Here is a 24,255-nt window from a genome sequence, read left to right as displayed (position 1 = left end):
TCTTAGGTGGTCCTTTTAAAAATGCAAGAGCTCACTCTGCCTGACACCAATCACTGATTTCAATGGGAGCTTGAAGTCAGACCTCTGAAAATCAGGTCGTTTTATTTAGGTGCCTAAATCTGGCTTTAGGGGACTGACTTCAGGCACCTGGGTATGAAAATTTAGCCCTGGGTTTATATTTCAGTTTGCAAGAAAATTGAATTTGCTTGGCATTTATATAGCACTTTAAACCCTCAAAAGCACTTTGCAAATGTAAAGTCCCAAGGGCAGCTCCTCGGCTGGTCACGACAATTGCCACCAGCTGGTGGATCTACCCCCAAATCTGCAAGGGGCCATGTGTTCTCAGCTCCCGTTAGCTTTAAAGGGAGATAAAAATGCACTGCGCCTCCCAGGGTGGGGCATGTTAACCACTGCAATGAATCCTTGCAACACCTCTGCAAAGTACACCATCGTGATCTTCATTTTACATGTGGGAGAAACTGAGGCCCATCAAAGTTGTGCCCTACCCTGTCCTATATGGCAAAGAAGTGACAGCTGAGACTGGAATCCTGGCATGCCTTTCTCCCAGCAACTTTTCCCTTCCTGTTTGTCTTATGCTGCACCCCCTTTATATGCAAATACATCTCAGACTTTGTCTACGCTGAGCGGGGATTCTTACACTTTTCAGATTTCTGGGCTGAGCAAAATGACTGGGGTTTTTTTCTCTGTAACATTATAACATCCAAATCAGGTTTCTAGTTCAGTAGAATTTCCTCCCAGTCTGAGATCTTGCTCTCGTGTTCAGAGGAAAGCTCTCCTGGAAAGACAGTGAATTCCAGTGTCTCCCAGTCCTGCGGGGTTGTTTGTGCTGCTGGGATACAGGTTTCTTTCGCGGTTGTTGTATGTCAAGGTGATTTATTCTCAAAGAAGCCTATTTTGCAAAGAGGCTGTGCACAGAGTTAATTTGTCGTCTTCTGTTTCTGAACATTTATGCGTTCTAGCAACATTGTGTATTCACCGGAAAACTGGACCGATTCTGCCATCAGTTAAATCTGGAGTGAGCAGTAGCTCACAAAAGCTTATGCTCAAATAAATTGGTTAGTCTCCAAGGTGCCACTAGTACTCCTTTTCTTTTTGCGAATACAGACTGACACGGTTGTTACTCTGAAACCTGACTTCAAATGAGTTAATCTGTATTTGCACTGGTGTAAATCAGGGATGAATTTGGCCCAATGTCTCTATATAAGGCATTTCTCAATTGACAGAGAGACACTGGACCAGATCATTAAGAGGTATTGTGGGCTAATAACTAGGGCATTAAACTGGGATTCAGGAGACACAGGTTTTATTCTTCACTCTGCCACTCACCTGCTGTGTGACCCTGGGCATTCGTGTTCTGTCTTTGTGCCTATGTTTACTCTCTTTCTTGTTTATTATGTGGTTGTAGGGTGTGGTCTGTTACAATGGAACCTGGAGCTCGGCCAGGATCTCTATATCATGTTGTAGGAATAACAACAACAACTAGTGAAATCATAATGGGGTTACATTTTATATACATGGGTGTAACTGAGATTAGCATCTGACACCTGTGATTTTGGTAATGACTGGATTTAAGTTAGACCGAAACCGAGTCAATCCTTAATCCACATCATCTTCAAGCTACGCCACTTAGAAGGACTAGGATTGAAACTGTGATTGTCAGAATTATAATTAGGTGGGGAAATCAATAAATAAAGGCCTGAGCTTCCTTTAAGATAAGCCTAACACAACAGCATCAATCCGCTCTGTGAACAGTTATTACAAAAGTGCAAGGAAGAAATCCTAGGTGAACATTTCTGAATGCATCCCATGATGTGAGCTGTAGCTCATGAAAGCTTATGCTCAAATAAATTTGTTAGTCTCTAAGGTGCCACAAGTCCTCCTGTTCTTTTTGCGAATACAGACTAACACGGCTGCTACTCTGAAACATTTCTAAAATAGTTTTACAATCATGTGTTTTCTTGCTACATGAAGCACTCTAAAAATGCTGTCATTTAAAACCCTAAATTCAGAAGTTACGTAAATCGGGAATTAATGCTTGCTTTAGGTTCCCTAGAACAGTGTCTCTCAACCTTTCCAGACCACTGTTCCCCTTTCACGAGTCTGATTTGTCTCACGTGCCCCCACGTTACACCTCAGTTAAAAGCTACTTGCTTCCACATTCAGACATAAAAATACAGAAGTGTCACAGAGCACTGTTACTGACAAATTGCTTCCTTTCTCACTTTTATCATATAATTATAAAATAAACCAACTGGAATATATATATTGTAATTACATTTCAGTGCATAGTATATGGGGCAGTATAAACAAGTCATTCTCTGTATGCAATTGTCGTTTGTACGGACTTTGCTAGTGCTTTTTATGTTGCCTGTTGTAAAACTAGGCAAACGTCTAGATGAGTGGATGTACCCCCTGGAGGACCTCTGCGTACCTCCAGCGGTACGTGTACCCCTGGTGGAGAACCACTGCCCTAAAATATTCCACCCTCCACGTCTACCAATGCATCTAGGTGTTTTATGCTCTGTTCCAGCAAAAGAACCCCACAGCCGCACAACTTGAATTCGAGTTATTTCCCCCAAAGCTACCAAAAAATGCAGTGAATGTCTCTTTCTGATCTTGCACCTTAAGAAATGCAGAAATAGAAATGTAGATCCATAGTTTCTAAGGCCAGAAGAGACCACTGTGATCAGGCCATAATAGTCTTTCCCCGAAATCTTTCAGCAAAATTATTTTTGCTAGTTAGAAGAGCTGGTCAAAACATTTTGATGGAATATGCATTTTCAACTAAATAAAAACGTTTACAGACAGTATCTGCTTTCCTTGACAACTTTTGATCAGAAACCCAAAACCCAAGTTTTTCCAGTTTTCAGCCAAATACGTTTCCATTTTCGGAGGAAATGTTTTGGCTTTCAGTTGCCAAAAACTGAAAACATTTGGCTAAAAACAACAAGAAGAAGAAAGTCAGCTCAATCTTCAGGTTTTCAATGTTCATGTTTTTGACAAACCTTAAACATTTGCCATGGGAAAAAAATCCCATTTTCCTTCTTAGTAATACATCCCTCTACTGTAAAAGATGGTGCAGAAATATTCTGTACTATAAATTCAACTCTTGGGTAAAAATAGGCAGGAACACATCATAAATTACAATCCAGTTTTATTGGACACATACCAAACAGTCAAAAGGGAGTATAATTATTGTTTGTCATTATTATTGAAGAAGTGTAGAAATCTGTAGCCTTTTTTAGTGGTGCATTCTCAAAAAATAACATGAAGGAATTTCATGGCAAACCTGGTATTTATAAACTGGATAGTACACATGAAGGTGGTTTGTTCAGATTAATTTTCGCTAAAACACACAGTTCTGGAGATTTTTGCGGTACCATTGCTACTGATGACTATACTCACAAGAAGTGCAATATAAAATAAAATTATCGAGTACTTCTGGGCCAGATTCAAATTTCAATTACAAATACGGAATAACTCTATCGAGACCAAAGGACATATTTCCAGATTTACATCCATGTAATTTACATCAGAGTCTAACCCCCTTGGACAAAGATATTCTTCTCATCTGCTGTATATGTTACTTGAATTTTCCACATAAGTGTTTTAGGAATTGTACTATAATTTTCTTAATATCAAATTAATCAGACTTAAAATTGCCCTGTTGGAAAAGTTAACTGTTCTTAAAGGTATTTTTTTAAACACAGATCCACTTTCTCTCCTTCTCTTTGTATTTCTCTTTCAACACTGTGGAAACTCCAGTGCAGCGATCTCAGGTGGAATTTTCAAAAGCACTTATGGGAGGTACGAATTGGGGCCAGATTTTTAAAGGTTTTTAGGCACCTAGTGAGACTACATGTAAACTGCATGGTAAATCTCATGTTTGCTTTTGGTTTAGTTTTGAAAATGTAACACAACGGGGTAAACTTTCCTTTCAATAAGAGAACATGAGGATTAGTATTTGATAAGCCATTTGTAAATCTAATCCGCATGGCTGTAGCCAACATTTGCAAACACAGTTATCTAAAGTCAGTTTCACAACTTTAATTCCTTTCCTTAATCAATATCCAGGGTCTGAATATATGGCCTTATTTTCAGAAGTGCCGAGTGCTCACAGCATCATTGACTTCAACAACAGTTGCAGCTGCCGAGCATCTGTGATGAGTAGGCTACTCATTTTAGGAACCTACATATAGATTTTGGGAGAGATCTTCTCAAGCACTAAAGAGATTTAGCAGCACGAGTCCTAATGACTTTCAACTGGACGCATGTGCCTAAATCCACTCGGCTCTTTTGAAAATGTCTCCCTTAGATTCTTAGGCTTGGGTGCCAGGTTTGAAAATGCTGACAACCTCTCAGGCCACACAGAATGCAACAAAGGCCCCTGTTCACTTACGCAGAGACTTAACGTTTAAACAAAGGTTTAGGTCCCTTTTAGAAAATGCTCAAGCACACACGTAACTTGAGCATGTTTAACAGCTTTCCTGAATGAGGACCCAAGTGCTTAAGAACTACTATACCAGGAGGCAAAGAAACAGCCATTCACACTAGAATTATGAAAGGGGTGGCTGAAGGAATTCAAGATGCTACGGGGGTTTCTTGGCAATGTGATGGATTGTTGCCGCAGGGGCTAGTATCAAGAGGCAGTTATGCAGGGTATGTGTGTGGGGGGGTGTATATCTATTACTTGAGTTGTGGGGAATTCCTCAAGCTTAACTTTTTATGGTCTTTTTGCTGGAAGAGGTTGTGGAGACAATTTTCACGCCCACGCTGGTTCCCACCCCAGCGCCTATCCCGCTTCCGGTGCTGAAATTTCCTCCTCCGGCACTCAGCCCGCTGCCACCTCCGTAGCCAAGGCCACTGCCCCCTCCGAAGCTGACTCCGCTTCCAAAGCTGAACCCTCCGCCACCGAGACCACTTCCAGCTCCATAGCTGAATCCTCCTCCGCCTCCTGCTGAGCTAAAGCCGCCAGATCCTCCTCCCAAACCAGCTCCGCCACCAACTCCAGCACTAGAGCTGACCACCGCTGCAAGAAAACCACAGCCTGGTCAGATGCCCAGTTGAATCAGATATTCGGTTCCAGTGAAACATGGACTCTTAACTGGCCCTACTGGTAGGGTTGCCAAGCCTCCAGGATTGTCCCGGAGTCTCCAAGAATTCAAGATGACACTCTAATTAAAGGCTACATCATGTGATGAAACCTCCAGGAATTCATCCAACCAAAGTTGGCAACCCTACCGACGGCATTGGGTATTGAACCTGGGACCTCTGACTCTAAAAGAGTGGGCTCCACCACTGGAGATAAAAGACTGCAGAGCCTCAGAGATAGCTAGGCACCCAAACTCCATTGAAATCAAGAGACAGTACCTGTCTAAATGAGCTGGGGCCAGACCGTGTAACTATCAAGAGGAGCAGACCCTTTAATGGCTTATGTGGGCCAGCCATAGAGGGAGCAAATACCCACACTTGCCTAGCACGGGTTTCATAAGCCCAGACACTGCCCCGGACAAGAGAGAGATACTCACAGTAGCTGACGGGGATGACGCCCTCTCCGCTCAGCCTGCGGGGGAAGGCAGACAAGAGGAAGGTAAAAGTCACATGGAGGAGTTCGGCTTTTAAGATCGACATACTGTAAATACAGCTGCTTTTTCCGGCCACCTTGCAGTGCTAAGATCTTCAAAGACTCATTGACTAAAAGGCCAGAATGGACTGTCATATTCATCTAGTCCATCGAAACAGTCTGTTTTCATGTTTTCCTAGGAGGCTAGTCTGTTTCTGTCCGTGGAGCCTAAATGCCTTTAAAAATCTGGCCCAAAGTGAATTGCTCAACATCACAGGAGAAGGGTGCAGTAAAGCAGGGAACCAGACCAGATTCTCCTAAATTGTAGACTAGACTAACCACTGTACCATCCGTCCTACCTGAATAGGGAAACCAGCCCCCAACAGAGTCATTGTAATTTTGCAAAAGATTAGCCACTCCGTGGGCTGGACTGAGAGTCAGCAGATGCTGCTCCCTGTGGTCCCTCCTCCATATGTTTGTTGTATCCACCTCTTGTCTCTTGTCCTGTGTGAGGACTTTGTAAGCTCTTTGGGGGCAGGGACTGTCCACCTCCTAGCCCAATGGGCTCTGGATCGCTGATTGGAACCTCTGGGTGCGACTTCAATACAAATAATAAAGTGACTTGGGTTCTATTCTGTCTCTGCCATTGGCTTGCTGTGTAACCTTGGGAAAGGAAGTATCTAGCTATCCCCATACATACACATCTATCTATCCATCCATCCTCCATACACATTCCTCTATCTGTCTATCTGTTATCCTGAATTGCTATATCAATCTGCATATATAACTTTCTCTCTCTCTCTATGTGCATACGTTATTATCTATCTATCTAGGGATTTATATTAGACTCACCACTGTGTACACCTCAATTCTCTCTCAGGGCCTCAGTTTCCCTGTCTGTAGAATAGGAATAAAGACACTCCCCTCCCTCCATTGAAAAGTGCTTTGAGAGCTGTCAGTGGAGAGTGCTGTACCTCAGTGAGTCAGAAGCATTATGATCACTCTCATGATCTTGTACCCACCTGCTCTCCTCTCCCTCCAGCAGCTTCCTGTAGGTGGCGATCTCGATATCCAGCGCCAGCTTGACGTTCATCAGCTCCTGGTACTCCCGCAGCTGGCGCGTCATGTCTTGCTTGGCCTTCTGGAGAGCATCCTCCAGATCAGCCACCTTCATCCTGGCATCTTTAAGAGCCAGCTCACCATGCTGCTCGGAGTCTGCGATCGCCGTCTGCAGATTGGTGCACTGCAGGGGAAGGGAGTTGGCTTCCTTTTAATTACCAGTCATTTCTCTCTGTTTTTTCCCTCTCTCCTTTAACAGTGCAGAATTCACAGGCAGAGAGCTGACTCCTATCTGCCTTTGCTGCTGTTAGCACCAGGCGGGGTGACTGGCCTGTACATTTCCGTAGCCTCTGTTTGCCAGAAGCTGGGAATGAGCGACAGGGCATGGATCACTTGGTGATTACATGTTCTGTTCATTCCCTCTGGGGCACCTGGCATTGGCCACTGTCAGTAGACTGGATACTGGGCTAGATGGACCCTTGGTGTGACCTAGTAGGGCCATTCTTATGTTCTTATGTTCATTGCAGCTCTTTGCTGCATCATCGTCACCACTAATCTGGGCTATGCTACTGAGGCAAAAGATACAGTCAGAGGGTGGAGACTGATTTATATGTACTGCTGATAAGTCTTGTGTTGGAGTGTTTAGAGCTATGGCCATCTCTGCAGCGTACAAACTGTTGTGAAGGGTGAGTCTCTGGCTTAGCAGGAATGATTTCGTGCCATGGAGAAAAGGCAGATATGTACGTGGGTGAGCACGCATGCACACCACTGCCCTCTGCTGGGTGGAATGAAACTACTTAAGTGTGACATGTCGCCCTCTACTGACTGCAGCTGGTGTGGCTGTACTGCACACTGTACTGCAGCTGATAGCGTGGGGCGGAGGGCAGGAAACTGGGCGACAGGAGCAGGCAGTTCTGTCTTCTCCTGTCTCTAGTGATAGCCCAGGGGTGGCCAACCTGTGGCTCCGGAGCCACATGCGGCTCTTCAGAGGTTAATATAGGCCCCGACTCCGGGGCTGGAGCTACAAGTGCCAACTTTCCAGTGTGCCGGGGGGTGCTCACTGCTCAACCCCTGGCTCTGCCACGGGCCCTGCCCCCACTCCACCCCTTCCCACGCCCTCCCCTGAGCCGGCCGTGCCCTCGCGCCTCCCCCCCTCAGAGCCTCCTGCACGCCACGAAACAGCGGATCGGGAGCTAGGAGGAGGCGCTGGGAGCGGGGGGGTGTGTGTATGTGCTGCTGACATGTTACTGTGGCTCTTTGGCAAGGTACATTAGTAAATTCTGGCTCCTTCTCTGGCTCAGATTGGCCACCCCTGTGGTAGCCGTTCCTACCTGGCTCCTTGCATTCTCAGTCTCAGCCCGTAACCTCTGGATCAGCCGGTTGAGCTCTGAGATTTCTCCCTTTGTGGTCCGCAGGTCATCGCCGTGTTTCCCAGCAGTGGCTCGCAGCTCCTCGAACTAATATTCCGAAACAAGAGCAAAATATATATATATATACACATATATACAACCTAATGCCCAGCCATGCACTTTACCGAAGCAGCCATCCATTGGGGCAGCAATAACTGCATAGCTCTGTGCACTGTTTTTAAAGAACTGAACACCCAGAGAAGCATCCGGGGTCCTCCGTTTATAGATCCGTTCACCTTGTTCTGATACCATGACTCAGCCTCAGCTCGGCTCCTGTTAGCAATGTCCTCGTACTGAGCTTTGACTTCATTCACGATGCTGCTGAGGTCCAGGTCTCGGTTGTTGTCCATGGACAGGATGACGGAGGTGTCAGACACCTGGGCATTCAGCTGGGCCAGTTCCTGCAGAAGTACATGAGCGTCTGAGTCACCTTTAGAGCAGAAATGTCCCGAAAATGCTGCACGTGATTCTCCTTCTATGTACACAGGTGCAAATCAGGAGAAAGTCCATTTGGGCCAGTGAAGCTGCTCTAGATTGACAGTGGTGTTGCACATCAAAAACGAGTTCACTATCTTTTGAAGTTTAGGTCCAGATTCCAGTGTAAATCTGTGTAAATCCAAAGTGACTCCACACCTGTATCAATCCAGAGTGACTCCACAGAAGTCAATGAGGTTACTCTGGATTTACAAAGGGGTAGCTGAGATCAGAATCTGGACTCTAGCGTTTTTATTTAAGCTGAACACAGAGACAGGAGCACACTGGGAATTGGTATTATTCAAAACCAATCAGGGGATGTGAAGTCTGACAGTCTAGCAGTCTGAGAAGGTAAAGCTGAGTGGTACATAGTCACTGCAGTAGCCCTAAGTAATACAGTAGTTATGTACTTAGAAATTCTAAAGATTATTCTCTCGTACGATAAAAAGGCATGTGTTTTTATTTATATTGCAGTCGCACATAGAGGCTTCAGCCGAGGTAAGGGCTGCATTGGGTCAGGCATCGTATCAACACAGAATGAGATAGACCTAGCCTTGAAGACCTTATGCTAGAAGTAGACAAAACAGCAATGAAATGACTTGACTCCAAGATCACACAACGGCTAAGTGGCAAAGTTAGGAACAGAACCCAGGGTCTACCGACTGCCAGACCAATGCCCTATCCAATGGACAAAACCACCTTCTGTGGTAGTGGTCTTGATTCCCTTCCACATTAAGCCTGCTCATGAACATAGGCCATATTTAATTTCCTAGCAAAGATGCCAAGAGAAGAAGCAATACCGCATCGTAGAGGATTCTGAGGAAGTTGATCTCATCCATCAACTCATCCACCTTGGCCTCCAGCTCTATCTTGGTCATATAGGCAGCGTCGACATCCTGAGAAACACCAAGCAGAGTCACAACGTCAGCCTAGCAGCCTTGGCTGGAGCAGAAAAGAAGCTAAGGATTGACTAGGGGTGAAGATCAAGCTGCTTTTCCGGCTCTTTGTGGGCTGGGGAAGTTGGTAGAGACACTTCATTGCATTGCTGACTTTTAAAGGGCAAAGCTCACCTAAGGGGTGCATAGAGCTTATAGGGGAAGAACTCTGAAGCATTCTGGGCCAAAGATAGGGAGAGTGTAAAGCCTTGGGTGCATTTTTACCCAGCTGGGCTCACATAGGGGTTGCTCACAATCTCTCCCTTACCCTTCTGTCAGGTCCAGGCCAGCTCTAGTGTAGTGTCAGGGGTGTGGGAGTGGGGAAAAGATGCTACCTCCAGCCCCCTTGGAAGACCTAGTGGGACAATTGAACCTTGTAGGGCCAAGGAGGCATTTCAATGGGATTTGAACACCAAGCTCTCTTAGGCACCTTTGAAAATTTCAGCCTCCGATACCGAAAACACTATGAAAATTGAAATTGATCTTAGCACGGCTCACCTTCTTGAGCACCACAAACTCATTCTCTGCGGCTGTGCGCCTGTTGATTTCGTCTTCGTATCTGTAGGGATGGAGGGGAAGCAGGGCTAGATCTTGTTCATGGAATAGGAGAGGCAGGAAGGCAAGAATTTCTTGGCTGAGCTCCCATTTGCAAATGCCTGTTTCTAAGATTGACCTTTCTTGAAGCATAGTTATCTTTTCTACTGAAATATAGGGTAACGCTTTTTACAAGTTGCACTTCTTTTGGTTTCAGAGTAACAGCCGTGTTAGTCTGTATTCGCAAAAAGAAAAGGAGGACTTGTGGTACCTTAGAGACTAACCAATTTATTTGAGCATGAGCTTTCATGAGCTACAGCTCACTTCATCGGATGCATACTGTGGAAACTGCAGAAGACATGCTGATTCTTTGAAGTTTTGGCTTCAAAATGGGAATGTAGATGTTTAGAAAAAAGGGAAATCTTCCCAGACACTATCTTCATGAGCTGCAGCCCAGGCCAGCAATTGGCTTTCACTTCAAAATTTAGCTTCACAACATGATCTATATTTTAAACGTCTCTAAAATGCGGAGGGGGTCATCTTAAAGAATGAGCCTCTGCTGATTAAACTAATGGAACAAATGCACTTGTTTGGAGCAGTAGAAAACTCATAAACATTCTTTGTTCACCAGCCACTAGACTCACATGGTGTTCCATATATCTCCTCAGCAAACATGCTCCATCTCCTGGTTTTTGCCCCTAACACACTCACATGTGCAGGCTTAAGATTTGGGCCATGTTTGTTGGCAATGCCTGGTGTAAGCATGAAAAAATGTGTGAGCTGGTTGGAGAATGGAATTCCCCCTCCGGGGGAAATTCAGACATTTCAAAATTTGTTGTCACTCTGAATCAGAACAGAAAGTTGGCATTTTGACATTTTTCTCAGTGTGGAAATTCTGAAAACTTTTAATTTGAAACTTTGAACTGTTGTCTTCCGGTGATATCAGATTGTTTTGTGCAGATAATGTTAAAATATGATAGTATAATATTAAATATGTGTCTGTAAAATATAAACTGTAATATATAGTTCAAATTATTCTACCATAAAAGTTCAAACAAAATGAAACAAAACAGTAAAGTCCAAATGAAACTTTTTAACATTACCAGCATGAAACGAGAGTCAAAACAATTCATTTGAATGCTTTTCCATTGAACATTTTGTCAAAATCAACATGTCCCCATGAAACTTTTTGACTGCCTTTTCCAACAGAAAACTGGTCCCTCTAATTTTTTTCAGCTAGACCTAATCGCAACAAATCTACTGTACAGGGACCTGACATCCATCTTCCAACCTGTAGAGTTGTATAATTCAGCACAGATCAATTCAATGTCCATCTGTTAAACGTTCACTTACTTGTTCTTAAAATCCTCCACAAGGTCCTGCGTGTTCTTCAGTTCGCCCTCCAGCCGCCCTCTTTCATTTAACAGGTTATTGAGCTGCTTCCTCAGGTTGTTGATATAAGACTCAAAGAGGGGCTCGAGGTTATTCTTGCTGGAATTGGATTTCTGACCCTGATCCTGCAAGAGGGTCCACTTGGTCTCAAGCACCTTGTTCTGCTGCTCCAGGAAGCGGACCTAAAACTCAACAGGCAAAAGAGATTTAATGGAAGATATTCGCAAACATGTTAAGACCTGAGATTCAGTAACTTGGCAGTTCAGGGGGCAGGAGAGGACATATTAAATGAATCTCTATATTTTCTCAAAAACAAAGGGCCAAATCCTCAGGGTCTCTCACATTAACGGAGTCTTTAGCCAAGCGATTCTCCCATTGACTAGCTCAATTCCCGAGGCAGGCTGGTATACTAGCTAGGACAACATAGACTGGGACTCAAGAGATCTGGGTTTTATTCCTATCGCTGACTGTCTGTGTGACTTCTGTGCCTCAGTTTCCCCATCTTTGTAAGTGGCGTAATGATATTTCACTTCCTCTGTCGCTAAGTATTGGCTTACTCCAGTTTTCCTTCATTTGGGCTCAGTCTGGACTCAGGTGTACTCCACTTTATGGCATTTTCCTGAGCAGACCCAAGTAAAGATCTCAATACAGAAAAATGGAGTTGTACCTAAATAGGAACTGAGAGAAAATGGATCCAGGACCTCAGCTTGTGATCAAGCATTAGCAGAAAGGTGAGTGTTAGAGGAAAGGCCCCAATCAGAGACGAACACCATTTTTCACTGACATTTCAAATTGTGTCCCAAAAAGGGATTAAAAATATTAATGAAATAATTGTGAATTTTGCAATCTATATTTCACATTTTCCCTCTTTCTGTGTGTGTTTGGGGGTGGGGTAGAGCAAATCAAGTCCCTGTGTGTTCAGTTTCCAATGTTAACCACTGAGAAATTTGGATTCTAGTAGCTATTTAGAAGCACATTCATTTACTGGAAGATTTGAATCAATCAATGCAAAGAGGAAACATCTGCCGGGTGAGAGACTTATTAACTCATGGGTTTTTGTAGATGTCCAAATATGAAAACATGCCTTTTCCATTCCTTTCCACCTATCTACCTTCCTCCGCCTCCCTCCCATCACCGTAGTTTCTGATAAACTCTCACCTTGTCAATGAAAGAAGCAAATCTGTTGTTGAGACTCTTAATCTGCTCCTTCTCCTCTTTTCGCACCTGTTGGATATTTGGGTCAATCTCCAGGTTCAGTGGCGCTAGGAGGCTTTGGTTGATGGTCACTTCTTGGATGGTACCTATGCCAGGTGAATTGCCACACCCAAATCCTGCTGGACTTCTACCTCCACCAAAGCCTCCCCCGCCACCAAAACCAAGCCCACTGCCACCAAAGCCAAATCCACTCCCAGCGGTTCCAGCACCAACACTGAGCCCACCACCGCCAGCTCCCCCGCCAAAGCTAGATCCGCCACCATAACCTCCTCCCCCAAGACTGAAGCCTCCACCAGCTCCGCCCCCGAATCCACTCCGGAGGTGGCTCCCACCACCGATGGAAATTTTCTTAGTGCCCCCTAGGTTATAGAGGCTCCTGCTGCCAAAGCTGCCTCCGGCGCCGAGCCTTCCGAAACCTCCACTGCTTCTTGACACGGCGACCGAACTGAAGCTGGCTCTGTGGCTACTTGGAACCACAGCAGAGACGGTGCTGAAGCTCTTGCCCCCACCTCCGCTTCGGATGCTGCCGGATTGCCAGCTCATTGTGGCGGGCGAGATCAGCACTGCTGTGAGAAAGGAGCGGAGTCGCCGAGCGGTGCCCTCTGGTGAACACCCCACCGGAGCCTTGCCCCTTTTATCCTTTCGGGGATCTGGGCTGGGTTGCCTGGAAGTGAAACGATCAGTTTAGTGCCTTAATGGTTTTGACATTCCTGGCAGGCCGGTGTCAAAATGAACTTGTTAAACGCTCACTGAACTCAAACACTTCCGTGGAACTGATGGGAGTCTGATAGGCTTCGACCCAGCAAAAGGGTTATCTAGCACCTCATTTTAGTGCAGTGACTTCTCAAACATGGAGCTTTGCTTTCAGAGGCAAATTGATTTTATTTTCCTGCTGCAAAACAAAGGTGTTTCGATCTGAATGTGCCCCGAACTACAAGCCATGTTTTGAGAACCAATTAGCACGCTCATCTAAGTCAGCGATGGTTGCACATTGGTTTCACATACCCCCAAGTGGCAATCGTCCAAAGCTGTTCAGTTACTATGTACCGTGCTGTAACATTGCAAGGGGCTGAAAAGCCCAATTCTCAAGTGACAGCCCTTAGCACGAATAATGCAGGTGGAAACTGCAGGGCCCGATGAAGCCGGTCCTCTACTGGCTTTCACTGTTGCAGACAGTAAGCTGAAGCCCCCAAGGTAAATGAATGCCCCCAGGAACAGAGGTGGGTGGAATACGTCAATTTCCAGGATTATCCATCTGGTATCTTACCAAAGCCCTCCATTCATTGAAAAGATGCACTAGCTAAAACAACTTATTCATTATCAAGGTGGATGGGAGACTTGTCTGAATTAATTTGAATGAAAGTCAGTGGCGTCTATATCCTATTAGTGCCTTCAAAAATCTCCTGCTTACTAATGCTGGACAAACATGTCATGAGGATCCTTGGCCTGGAGGCACGGAACAGCTGTTTGGCAGCTGCACTGGCCTGATGATCATTGACAAGGACAGCTCTATTTAGGGGCCATGATTTGTGCAGTCTTCAAATTGATTGCTCGTATGGTAGTGTGGCGTAGTGGGTAGAGCACTGCATTGGCACTCAGGAGACCTGGAGTCTCTTCCTGGCTTGGCCACTGGGTGACCATGGCAAGTGACTTCCCCACTCAGTGCCTCAGTTTCTCCATCTGTAAACATAAATGTGACTAATGATAGTGCTCTCTTTTGTAAACCACTTTGAGACCTATGGATGAAAAACATTATAGAAAAGCTAGGCATTGTTATTATTACATTCATACTCTCACGATAAGCTGTTTGAGGAAGGGACTGTCTTTTTCTTCTGGGTTTGTACAGCACCTTGCACAATGGGGCCCTGATCCTTGACTGGGGCTCCTAGACACTACAGCAGTAAAATTAATAATAAATAATAATAATAATATTGATACAGTAAGGAGAAGCATTTGGTCCAGAACCTGAAACCCTTCCTCTTTTGGTACTGAGGGCTTACTTTAGGGTTGCCAAGCCTCCAGGATTGGCCTGGAGTCTCCAGGAACACATCCAAACAGAATTGGTAACCCTAGTTTACTTAGATAAACTCCCAAGGGGAATCACGGTTGAGCTCTCGAAGTTGAGAATTTCTGAAGACATGGCAGCACAAATCGTTCTTGGAAAGGTCAGAAAGAAACGAACATTTTTAATTCGATTCAAAGTTTTCCAGTGGAAAATTTCACTTCAGTAGGAAGAAAACCAAACCGCAAAACACCCTCCTTTCCCGCCACTCACACACTTTCTCCCCCACAATAAAAAAAAGTAAATATCTGATAGGGTTTATTTCCCCAACTGAAAAGAAATGCAAGAAAAAAATTTGAGGTTTTTTTTCCAAAGGGCAATTTGTTGTGAAAATGTTTAGTTGCTCTAAAAAGGGGGGTTTCCTCTGGAAAAGAACTGGGGTTGGAATTTTTTTTGGACCAGCTTCATGTGGAATTACGTTAATTATATATTCATTTTAAGAAATGATGATAAAATAAAATAATAAAACTATCGTCATCATGGGATAGCTCAGTGGTTTGAGCTTTGGCCTGCTAAACCCAGGGTTGTGAGTTCAATCCTTGAGGGGGCCATTTAGGGATATAGGGCAAAAATTGGGGATTGGTCCCCCTTTGAGTAGGGGGTGGGACTAGATGACCTCCTGAGGTCCCTTCCAACCCTGATATTCTATGATTCCTTGAGAAAAATAGCTTGCACGGCAGCCTACAATTTTCAGGTTTGGGGGTTTCGTTTCTGTGACAAATGTTGAAACTTTCCACTGCAAATCTCCATGGAGACCAAGACATTTTGTTTTAGCGGAAATTTTCCATGGGGAAAAATATTCCAACCAGTTCTACATCTAGTTTTTGGTCATCTTTCTTCCATGAGCCCCCAATACAACAGAATGGTGAAAGCCTGCAATGCATTTGTATGCAGTCACCATGAGCTAAATTCTGCAAAGCTCTGCTCTTCTCTTGGGCCTGGAGGTTTGAGATTATTTCTTTATTTCGCCTTTGAACGAGTCACACGGTCCTGCAATTGCTCCACGCATAGAACTGCCCAGTGAAGAGAATGGATGTTTGGCTACGTTTCATCAGGACCAATGAGAACCAAGCGTCCCCTCTGTCTCCTCTGGGGGAGCTCTATGCATGGAGCAACCGCACAAGTATGTGATTTGTTCAAAGATCTGGAGGCAGGAGAAAAGCAAGGGATTGGGCCTGCTTTGAGCAGGGGGTGGGACTAGATGACCTCCTGAGGTCCCTTCCAACCCTGATCTTCTATGATTCTATGATTCTAACTAAACAGACTGATTGCCAGAACTGCCCCCTTCCCTTTGCACTCGATGGGTATGTCTACACTGCATCTGGGACTGAACCTCCCAGCCTGGGTCCGCAGACTTGTTCTAGCAGGGCTTGCACTAGGAGTGCACACTAAAGCCCCCTGTGAAGATGGCGCTTTGAGGCTGCAACTCTGAGGGAGGTGGACCTGAGAGCCTGAGATTCAGGCCGTGACCTCAGTAGAGTTACACCCAGGATCAAGGTGGCCCTGTGCATTTGAGGAGCTGGGTTTGGTTACATGGGAAACCAGAGATGAACAGAGTGCCTTGATGGGCTTGGTCTGCCTGGGAGCAATATGAGAAAGTTTTTATACTCCGCTAAGTAAAGACAAACACTACACACCTATTTAATAGTGCGTGTCAGCATTTCACTCCGCTGACAGTGAGACATCTTTCTGACCAGCTTTTATGCAGCAAATAGGAATTAATCACATTGTTCCAGTATTTGCCAAAAATTGTTTCACCCAGTTTGTTTTTCACAGGGAGAGACCCGGCTGCCGAATTTTAAAGCAAAGATGTAACCTGAGGATCTGGCAACCATATAAAGTATTTTACACACAGAGAAACAGAGTGGGGATGGACTAGATGACCTCTTGAGGTCCCATCCAACTCTACTTATCTATGATTCTATGTGAACCAAATTTTGCTGGCACAAAAATGGGCCAACACTGAATCAAAAGGGGCTCATGCATGTCGACATTGTGAATTTGCTGTTTTTATTCAAACATATTTTAACAAACTTTTTTGTAGGAAGATCCACCTCCAACTCTATAGCATTTTAAATCTCTGTTTGAGCAAGTTATCTGTAAGGCCTTGATTGTGCAAGCACTTAACGCGTGTGTTTAGTGTAAAGCACATGACTGTTCCACTGAAGCTCGTGGGACTGCTCATGCACTGGAATTTAAGCCTCAGCATCAGTGTTTGCAGGACTGGGGCCTAAATGCACATTGACCTGGTTTCTCTGGCAGAAAAAACAAGTAACTACATGCTTAAGTTCTGTTCAAACCAATGGGAGCTGCATGCTTAAAGCTGAGCATATAAAGTACTTAAGTGCTTTGCTGAATGAAGAAGGACTGCTGGTTTGAAGCGACAAAGTAAAATGAACAAATTCTTGCCAGTGCAGTCAAATTAGGACAGTAAAAGTTTGGCCATAGAAATCTAGCTTCTAGTTGCAGGGCCGGATTCCCAGCTGATGTAAAAAGCCCATGGAAGGAATTTTGGGCCTGATTTATACCATCTGCGGTCTTGCCCAAAGTTCATACTCTTAGACCACATTGACTTGTCCAGGTAATACACAAAATACAACCACCAAGAGCTATGGGAGCGTCAGATCGTGGTCATGTTGTCTTGATCCCGCTGAAGGAGAATGACCATAAAGCTGATGAACGACTTCAGCTCCAATGTTAAATATGAAAAAATATAATGAGATTAAGGGTGTGACCTGGCCCAACAGGAGTGAGGACACTCTCCGTTCAAGTTCCCACACTATCCCTCATTCAGTCTATTGTGTATGAGGTATGCAAATAATGCAAGGGGTGGGGAAAAGGCATCATTCTCTTCCTTGACTCTCCCTCACCCAGTTCATCTGTGTGTAGAGGAGGCAGCTATGGATGGGCTACACAGGGAACTGCCCGTCCAGGGCCAAATTTGGCTCTCAGTCACACCGCTGTCAATCTGGATCTGCTCTGTTGGATTCAATGGAGTGACAGTGGTAGAAATCCAAAGTGCCGAAGAGCAGAATTTGGCCCTCAGTGTGCACTGGATTTATGGAGCCAGATATTCAGCTGGTGTAAATCAGCCTGGTGCCGTTACAAATAATCCAGCCCATGCTCCCTGCAGTTTCCCCATGGCAGCTCCATCCACTGGGCCAGTGTTACAAACTCCAGAGAATTCAATAGTGGCTTCGAAAAGGGCCCCTCTGTGTTCCACACCCAGGTATGAGATTGATGGGCCAGATGCCCACATTTTCAAAAGCTGCCTCTCATTTTGGGTGCTGAAATTTGAGATACCCTGGGTCTGATTTTTCAGACGAGTTCACTATCCACAACCCCAGCTGGAGTCAGTGGAACACAAATGCCCCCCAAATCCCCATTGGAGAGATGAAGGGACTTGACCAAGACCACCCAAGAAGTCTGAGACAGAGCAAGAAATTGAACCCAAATCTCAGGCCGGTGTCACACCCACAGGATCATCCTTTCCACTGCATGAATCTGATGAAGTGGGCTGTAGCTCGCGAAAGCTGATGTGCAAATAAATCTGTTAATCTCTAAGGTGCCACAAGTCCTCCTTTTCTTCTTCCTCTCCATGGCATCTTTCAATATTATTATTATCTCACCTACAATTACCCAGGGAAATTATGTGTATTATCACCCACCTTCTTCCAGGGCTAACTGAAATGCTGAGTATAACACACTGTAAAAAAAGACGTGTTGCCTACCTGTGTTCATGTCCCTCCAGCAATGTCAGGTATGTAGCAGCCTCAATATTCAGGGCCAGCTGGAGTCGGCACCTCCCAATTGTCACGGAACACGTGTGCCTGCTCATTGGGCCTTCTGACGAGCTTTGTGTAGCTCTGTATACTTCTGCTGGGCATCTTCACTGCCCTGCTCAGCACTGCAGATGGCTGTTTCCAGTCAGGCAAGCTGCAAAGAGAGACAATTAGGAATGCAGGTTCCCATTCCCTACAGGTTAACTGATTCTCTAGTATTAATGGTACCTTCTTGGTTCCCCCCAATTTTAACCCAAAATCCAGAATAACTGATAAGAGGGGCAGAGAGAAGCCAGAATGTCTCTGAGGTATTATTACCCCTCCCTCCCCCGAGTCACCCCCTTAAATTGCATGCAGGTACATAACAGAGTTGATCACTTTTTACTAGTGTTCATATTTGTTTAGGTTTCAGAGTAACAGCCGTGTTAGTCTGTATTCGCAAAAAGAAAAGGAGGACTTGTGGCACCTTAGAGACTAACCAATTTATTTGAGCATAAGCTTTCGTGAGCTACAGCTCACTTCATCGGATGCATACCGTGGAAAGTTTAGAAGATCTTATGATATACACACAAAGCATGAAAAAATACTTCCTCCCACCCCACTCTCCTGCTGGTAATAGCTTATCTAAAGTGATCACTCTCCTTACAATGTGTATGATAATCAAGTTGGGCCATTTCCAGCACAAATCCAGGTTTTCTCACCCCCCCACACACACAAACTCACTCTCCTGCTGGTAATAGCCCATCCAAAGTGACCACTCTCTTTACAATGTGTATGATAATCAAGGTGGGCCATTCCCAGCACCTTGATTATCATAGGTTTCAGAGTAACAGCCGTGTTAGTCTGTATTCGCAAAAAGAAAAGGAGGACTTGTGGCACCTTAGAGACTAACCAATTTATTTGAGCATGAGCTTTCGTGAGCTACAGCTCACTTCATCGGATGCCTTTTCTTGATTATCATACACATTGTAAAGAGAGTGGTCACTTTGGATGGGCTATTACCAGCAGGAGAGTGAGTTTGTGGGGGGGGGCAGAGGGTGAGAAAACCTGCATTTGTGCTGGAAATGGCCCAACTTGATTATCATACACATTGTAAGGAGAGTGATCACTTTAGATAAGCTATTACCAGCAGGAGAGTGGGGTGGGAGGAGGTATTTTTTTCATGCTTTGTGTGTATATAATAAGATCTTGTAAACTTTCCACAGTATGCATCCGATGAAGTGAGCTGTAGCTCACGAAAGCTTATGCTCAAATAAATTGGTTAGTCTCTAAGGTGCCACAAGTCCTCCTTTTCTTTTTGCATATTTGCTTACGGGTTTGCCACAGCTTGCTAGGTAAAGCAGAGGCGGGTTCCAGCTTGCTCTGATGCATCAGTTAATGGTCACTGTCAAGGTTAAGATACTGGGCTTGACAGAACAAGGATTTCATTACAGAGGTGGCTGGGAAATTATTTTTTCTCCAATGATGGGGTTTTTTTTCATTTTTAGCAAGCAAAAATTATTTGAAATTTTGGCCGGGGGGGGTCTTCTAATTTTTTTTTTTTTTTTTGCAAGCAAAACCCCAGATCTTTTGGTTTTAAACAGAAAAAGGTTGGGGCGGGGGGGTTGTTGCCAAAAAGTGAAAAATGTTAGACTGCAAGTTCTTCGTGGCAGGGTCTGGCTCTTAGTATGTGTATGGACAGCATCTAGTGCAATGGGGCCATGAGGTATGCGTTACAGCCCTCTTCACCTGTAAATGTATTCATGTGAGGCCTCTGGTTGCTATGACAATATGAATAATAACTAGCACTGAGCAAGAACACGGAAGCTTCCTAAAAGTAAGGGGACCACCGGCGCCCAAACTGTGGCCCCGCCCCCCTTGCACCACCCCTTCCCCCAAGGCCCTGCCCCCTGTGCTGCCCCTTCTCCCTGAGCCCTGACCCTTGTGCCCACCCTTCCCCCAAGGCCCTGCCCCTATGCCACCCCTTCCCCAGAGGCCTCGCTTCCGTGCCACCTCTTCTGCCCAGGACCCCACTCGCTCCTCTCCGCATCCTTCCCCGTCTTGCTCACCCTTACAGCTGGTAAAAATTGATGGGGCCATGGTGCCTTGGTACCCCCTGGCTCCCATGGCTCCCTATTCCGGCACCCCCAGTACTGAGCAGTAGTCTACCTTATGTGGTGTCTTTTCTTCAGCAGTGGCAAATACCAGATGTTTCAGAGGAAGGCACAAAGCTTGTTTAATGTATCTAATGAGCTTTAGTTGGGAACTGGAATTTCTGATCAGTGAAAAAGTCCAACATTTTGAACGTTTCTTTTCTTTAGAATCAAAATGAAAATCTGAAATTTCTTAATTCCCCACAAAATGAAAATACCAAAATATTTCAATTCAGGGACCATGAAAAAGTTTAATTTCAATATGGTTGACATGTTGAAATGTTTGAATGTTTGTACATGTTGAAAACTTTCAGTTCCTTTCATGATGACTTTAATATGATATTTAATATCATCAGACAATATAAAATATCATCTTAAAAATAGTATTTGAATAAAATGTAAAAGTCAAAAAGAAATTAATAGAAATGTCAAAATAACATGAAGATTCTTGACATTTTCAAAATGAAACTTTTAGATTGTTTCCTATCAAGAAGGCAACACATTCCCACAAAACATTTTTATTTTGGCAAAACTGCATGTTTCAATGGAAGACTGGTCAGTTGATCACGTTTCAATAAGCCATAAACTTAACTATGCATTGCAATGCAATGCAATTCAAAGGGGAAATTTGTTCTTGGCCCATACTTTATGAAGGCAATGTATGAAGGGACAACCATTGGAACAAATTACCAAATGTCATGGTGGATTCTCCATCACTGGCAATTTTTAAATCAACTGGATGTTCTTCTAAAAAATCTAATCTAGGAATTATTTTTTGGGACGTCCTATGGCCTGTGGTATATTGGAGCTCAGACTAGATGATCACAGTGGTCCCTTGTGACCTTGGACTCTATGAATTATCTCCTCTCTCCCCCATGATGCAACACATAATAGACAAGGAGTCTAACGTTACAGCACCTCTTCACCTGTAAATGTATTCAGTGGAATGTACCTGAAAATTGGTAGGAAGGAACCATTTCACAGTTCACCAAGGATACCCCCAGAAAGTTTATGCTCAATGTAAGCCCTCAAAATAGGGCTTAAGTGGTGCATGGACTTTGCACTGTGCAAGTTTCACCTTAGAAGGAGAACAACCACAAATGGAAAGTTATTTGCCTGTAATTGAGATCCAACCCCCTGCTCAAAGCAGGACCAACACCAACTAAATCATCCCAGCCAGGACTTTGTCAAGCCGGGCCTTAAAAACCTCTAAGGATGGAGATTCCAACACCTCCCTAGGTAACCCATTCCAGTGCTTCACCACCCTCCTAGTGAAATAGTGTTTCCTGATATCCAACCTAGACCTCCCCCACTGCAACATGAGACCACTGCTCCTTGTTCTGTCATCTGCCACCACTGAGAACAGCTGAGCTCCATCCTTTTTGGAACCCCCCCTTCACATAGTTGAAGGCTGCTATCAAATCCCCCCTCACTCTTTTCTTCTGCAGACTAAACAAGCTTCTAACTGCAAACTTCTGACTTGCATGGACATGCACTTTATACCTGGCTTTTTCAAACTGTGGGAGCTGCATGGTGTCTGAGTAAGGCCTGAATTTTACTCTTTATTGAATATCTTGAAAAATATGAATGGATTCTCTGTTAGGTTCCCCCCGTTGGTTTGTTCCAGCTATACAACTACCGTCTCCTCACACATCCAGCAGGAATTCTGTTGCAGTGACTTTCCTGCCACTAGGGGCAGCTGTTGGTCTGCTCTTTAGAGCAGGGCCGTCTGTAACATCTTCTCCTTTGCTCTCAATGCTCCCTCTGGTGGTGCCCAGCCAGCCTGGAGCTGCCAGTGGAAAGCGAGTAGGAGGGGGAAGAAGCAGCAGCCAAGCGCCCAAAGGCTTGGCTGGCAAGCGGGGGAGGAGATAGATTGATGGGAATAGGCACCCCAGGGGGAAACAGTCTGCAGGGGAAGGAGTTGCCTTTGGAGGCTTTCCCAACTTTCATTCCGATCCTCCTGCCCCTGTCCTCCTCTAGCTCCTGTTCCAACTGTCTCCCTCCCCACAGTGCCTCTGTCCCCTCAGATTGGCCTTCCCCTGCATCCCCTATCTCATTGCCCTCCACCCCTGGACACCCTATCCTCTCAGCCTCCCCTTCCCTGTTCCCTCTCGGAATCCCATACAACCTCTGTCCCCACGTGCTGTACCACTGGTCTGTTTCCACTCCTTCTGTTCCTCCAAGGAACATTTTGCAGGCTGCTCTCTAGTTTCAGGGGGTTTTTTAGTCTTTCTCCAGCTGGATAAGTCATGTACGCACAGAAACAAGCTCAGCTAACACATTGCGATGCGCACGGTAAAGGCTATTATAACTGTGTGTACATTAGTACTTCACGAATAGTCTCTCTCTGTGAATATCATCACCACATGGGAAGTGGGACCTGACTTCACTTGCTTTGATACAGGAAGTGGAGCCTGATTCAAAAAACAAACAAAAAACAATCTAAGAACTGCTGCTCTACACCACAACTTTTTTCCCTGCTGAATCTGGCCCTGTAGCTTTAGCACTGTGTGTAGGAACCCTGAGGTCTGAAGTCAAGAACTGGGTGAACTGAGAGTGCTTTAGCACTGTGCACTCCAAACAAATTTCATGGGGAAGAGAGACCCTGATTGTCGTAATGCCTGGATGCTTTCTGAGAACAACAGAATACCAGGTACATTAATGTATCTTTTCCCCCTCACAGTGATAATGTGGCAGTCACATGGATTCTTCTGTTCCAAAGATTTCTAAGCCAAAACTCATCCATTTGCATCTAATTCAGCATTCATTCTTGGTTAGACTTGGCATCACCAGGTTCCCTTATCACTTTGTTCATCGGTGTTGCAAGAATAATATTGTGCAAGCACATATTTGCTTTGTTTTGGAACGGGCTGTACTCTGAGCCTGAGTCCACAGTTGGAGCAATAGGGTTTGTCTGCACGACATGGCAAAGCAGACCAGGGGGGTGAGATTATATAGAGCGCGCTAACGTGCTGCCCTCTACCTAAGATGCCAGGGAACAACTCCGGAGTCACCAAAGTAACATTCATCTCTGAGAACCTCATCCGCTTGTTTTAACTCTGCACGCTCTTCTTCCTTTCCTGATTCTCACCCCCTGGGCACGCTGCTGTCCTCTCGAAAGGATCTGATGCTCCTAGACCTGCTCGTGTGATCCACCATGACAAACCAGGCAAGATCCTAGAAAGCCTTCACAATTAACTGTAGCAACAAAACACCATTCAGATGGCTGAACTGCCTATTCTCCTCCCAGATAGTCTTCAGATGTTGCTGTGAATCACATGAGCACAAGTAGCAAGCATAGGGAGGCCAGGTGGCCTCCTGAACAGGACATGGAGACCTTGGTTCTAACACTGACCTGCCGCATGACTTTGTGCAAGTCACTGTGGCATTTTTTCCTCACCCTTATTTTTTTCCTGCCTTGTCTATTTAGGTCATAAGCTCCTCTAGGCAGGGACCGTCTCTTACTCCGTGTCTGTACAGTGCCAAGCATAACAGGGGCCCTGATGTTGTTTGGAGTGTCTAGGAGCTACTGTGAATCAAAGTTCTTTTATTTGGAAGCCAGCTCAGGTCAGCCTTAACAATGCTCAATAGAGCACCATGGCAATGTCCAGACTAGAATAAGACATCCCAATCACATAGTTCCTCCACTCACCAAGCCAAAGGACCTCAGCGGGACC

At 45.0% G+C, this 24,255-nt stretch overlaps 1 protein-coding gene across 1 annotated transcript; it reads right to left on the bottom strand.

Annotated features, from left to right (window-relative positions):
• Nucleotides 1–4,736: 4,736 nt before the first annotated feature.
• On the bottom strand, nucleotides 4,737–13,145 carry LOC140900770 (keratin, type II cytoskeletal 75). The gene is made up of 9 exons (XM_073318550.1): nucleotides 12,546–13,145; nucleotides 11,349–11,569; nucleotides 9,960–10,020; nucleotides 9,327–9,422; nucleotides 8,289–8,453; nucleotides 7,975–8,100; nucleotides 6,607–6,827; nucleotides 5,550–5,584; nucleotides 4,737–5,050 (listed from the first exon to the last, which is right to left on the bottom strand). The coding sequence occupies exons 1-9, from the start codon at nucleotides 13,143–13,145 to the stop codon at nucleotides 4,737–4,739; spliced, it is 1,839 nt and encodes a 612-aa protein (XP_073174651.1).
• Nucleotides 13,146–24,255: the final 11,110 nt, after the last annotated feature.

The sequence above is a fragment of the Lepidochelys kempii genome, chromosome 20, assembly GCF_965140285.1.
Source record: "Lepidochelys kempii isolate rLepKem1 chromosome 20, rLepKem1.hap1, whole genome shotgun sequence".
NCBI lineage: Eukaryota > Metazoa > Chordata > Testudines > Cheloniidae > Lepidochelys > Lepidochelys kempii.
The sequence above is the reverse complement of the archived record's forward strand: the minus strand, read 5'-3'. Positions and strand labels throughout refer to the sequence as shown.

Coding starts and splice junctions, on each gene's coding strand:
- LOC140900770 (XM_073318550.1), bottom strand. CDS start 13,145: ATGAGCTGGCAATCCGGCAGCATCCGAAGCGGAGGTGGGGGCAAGAGC. Junction 11,570..12,545: donor TTGCTTCTTTCATTGACAAG/GTGAGAGTTTAT, acceptor GTTGAGTTTTAG/GTCCGCTTCCTGGAGCAGCA. Junction 10,021..11,348: donor GTGGAGGATTTTAAGAACAA/GTAAGTGAACGT, acceptor CCATCCCTACAG/ATACGAAGACGAAATCAACA.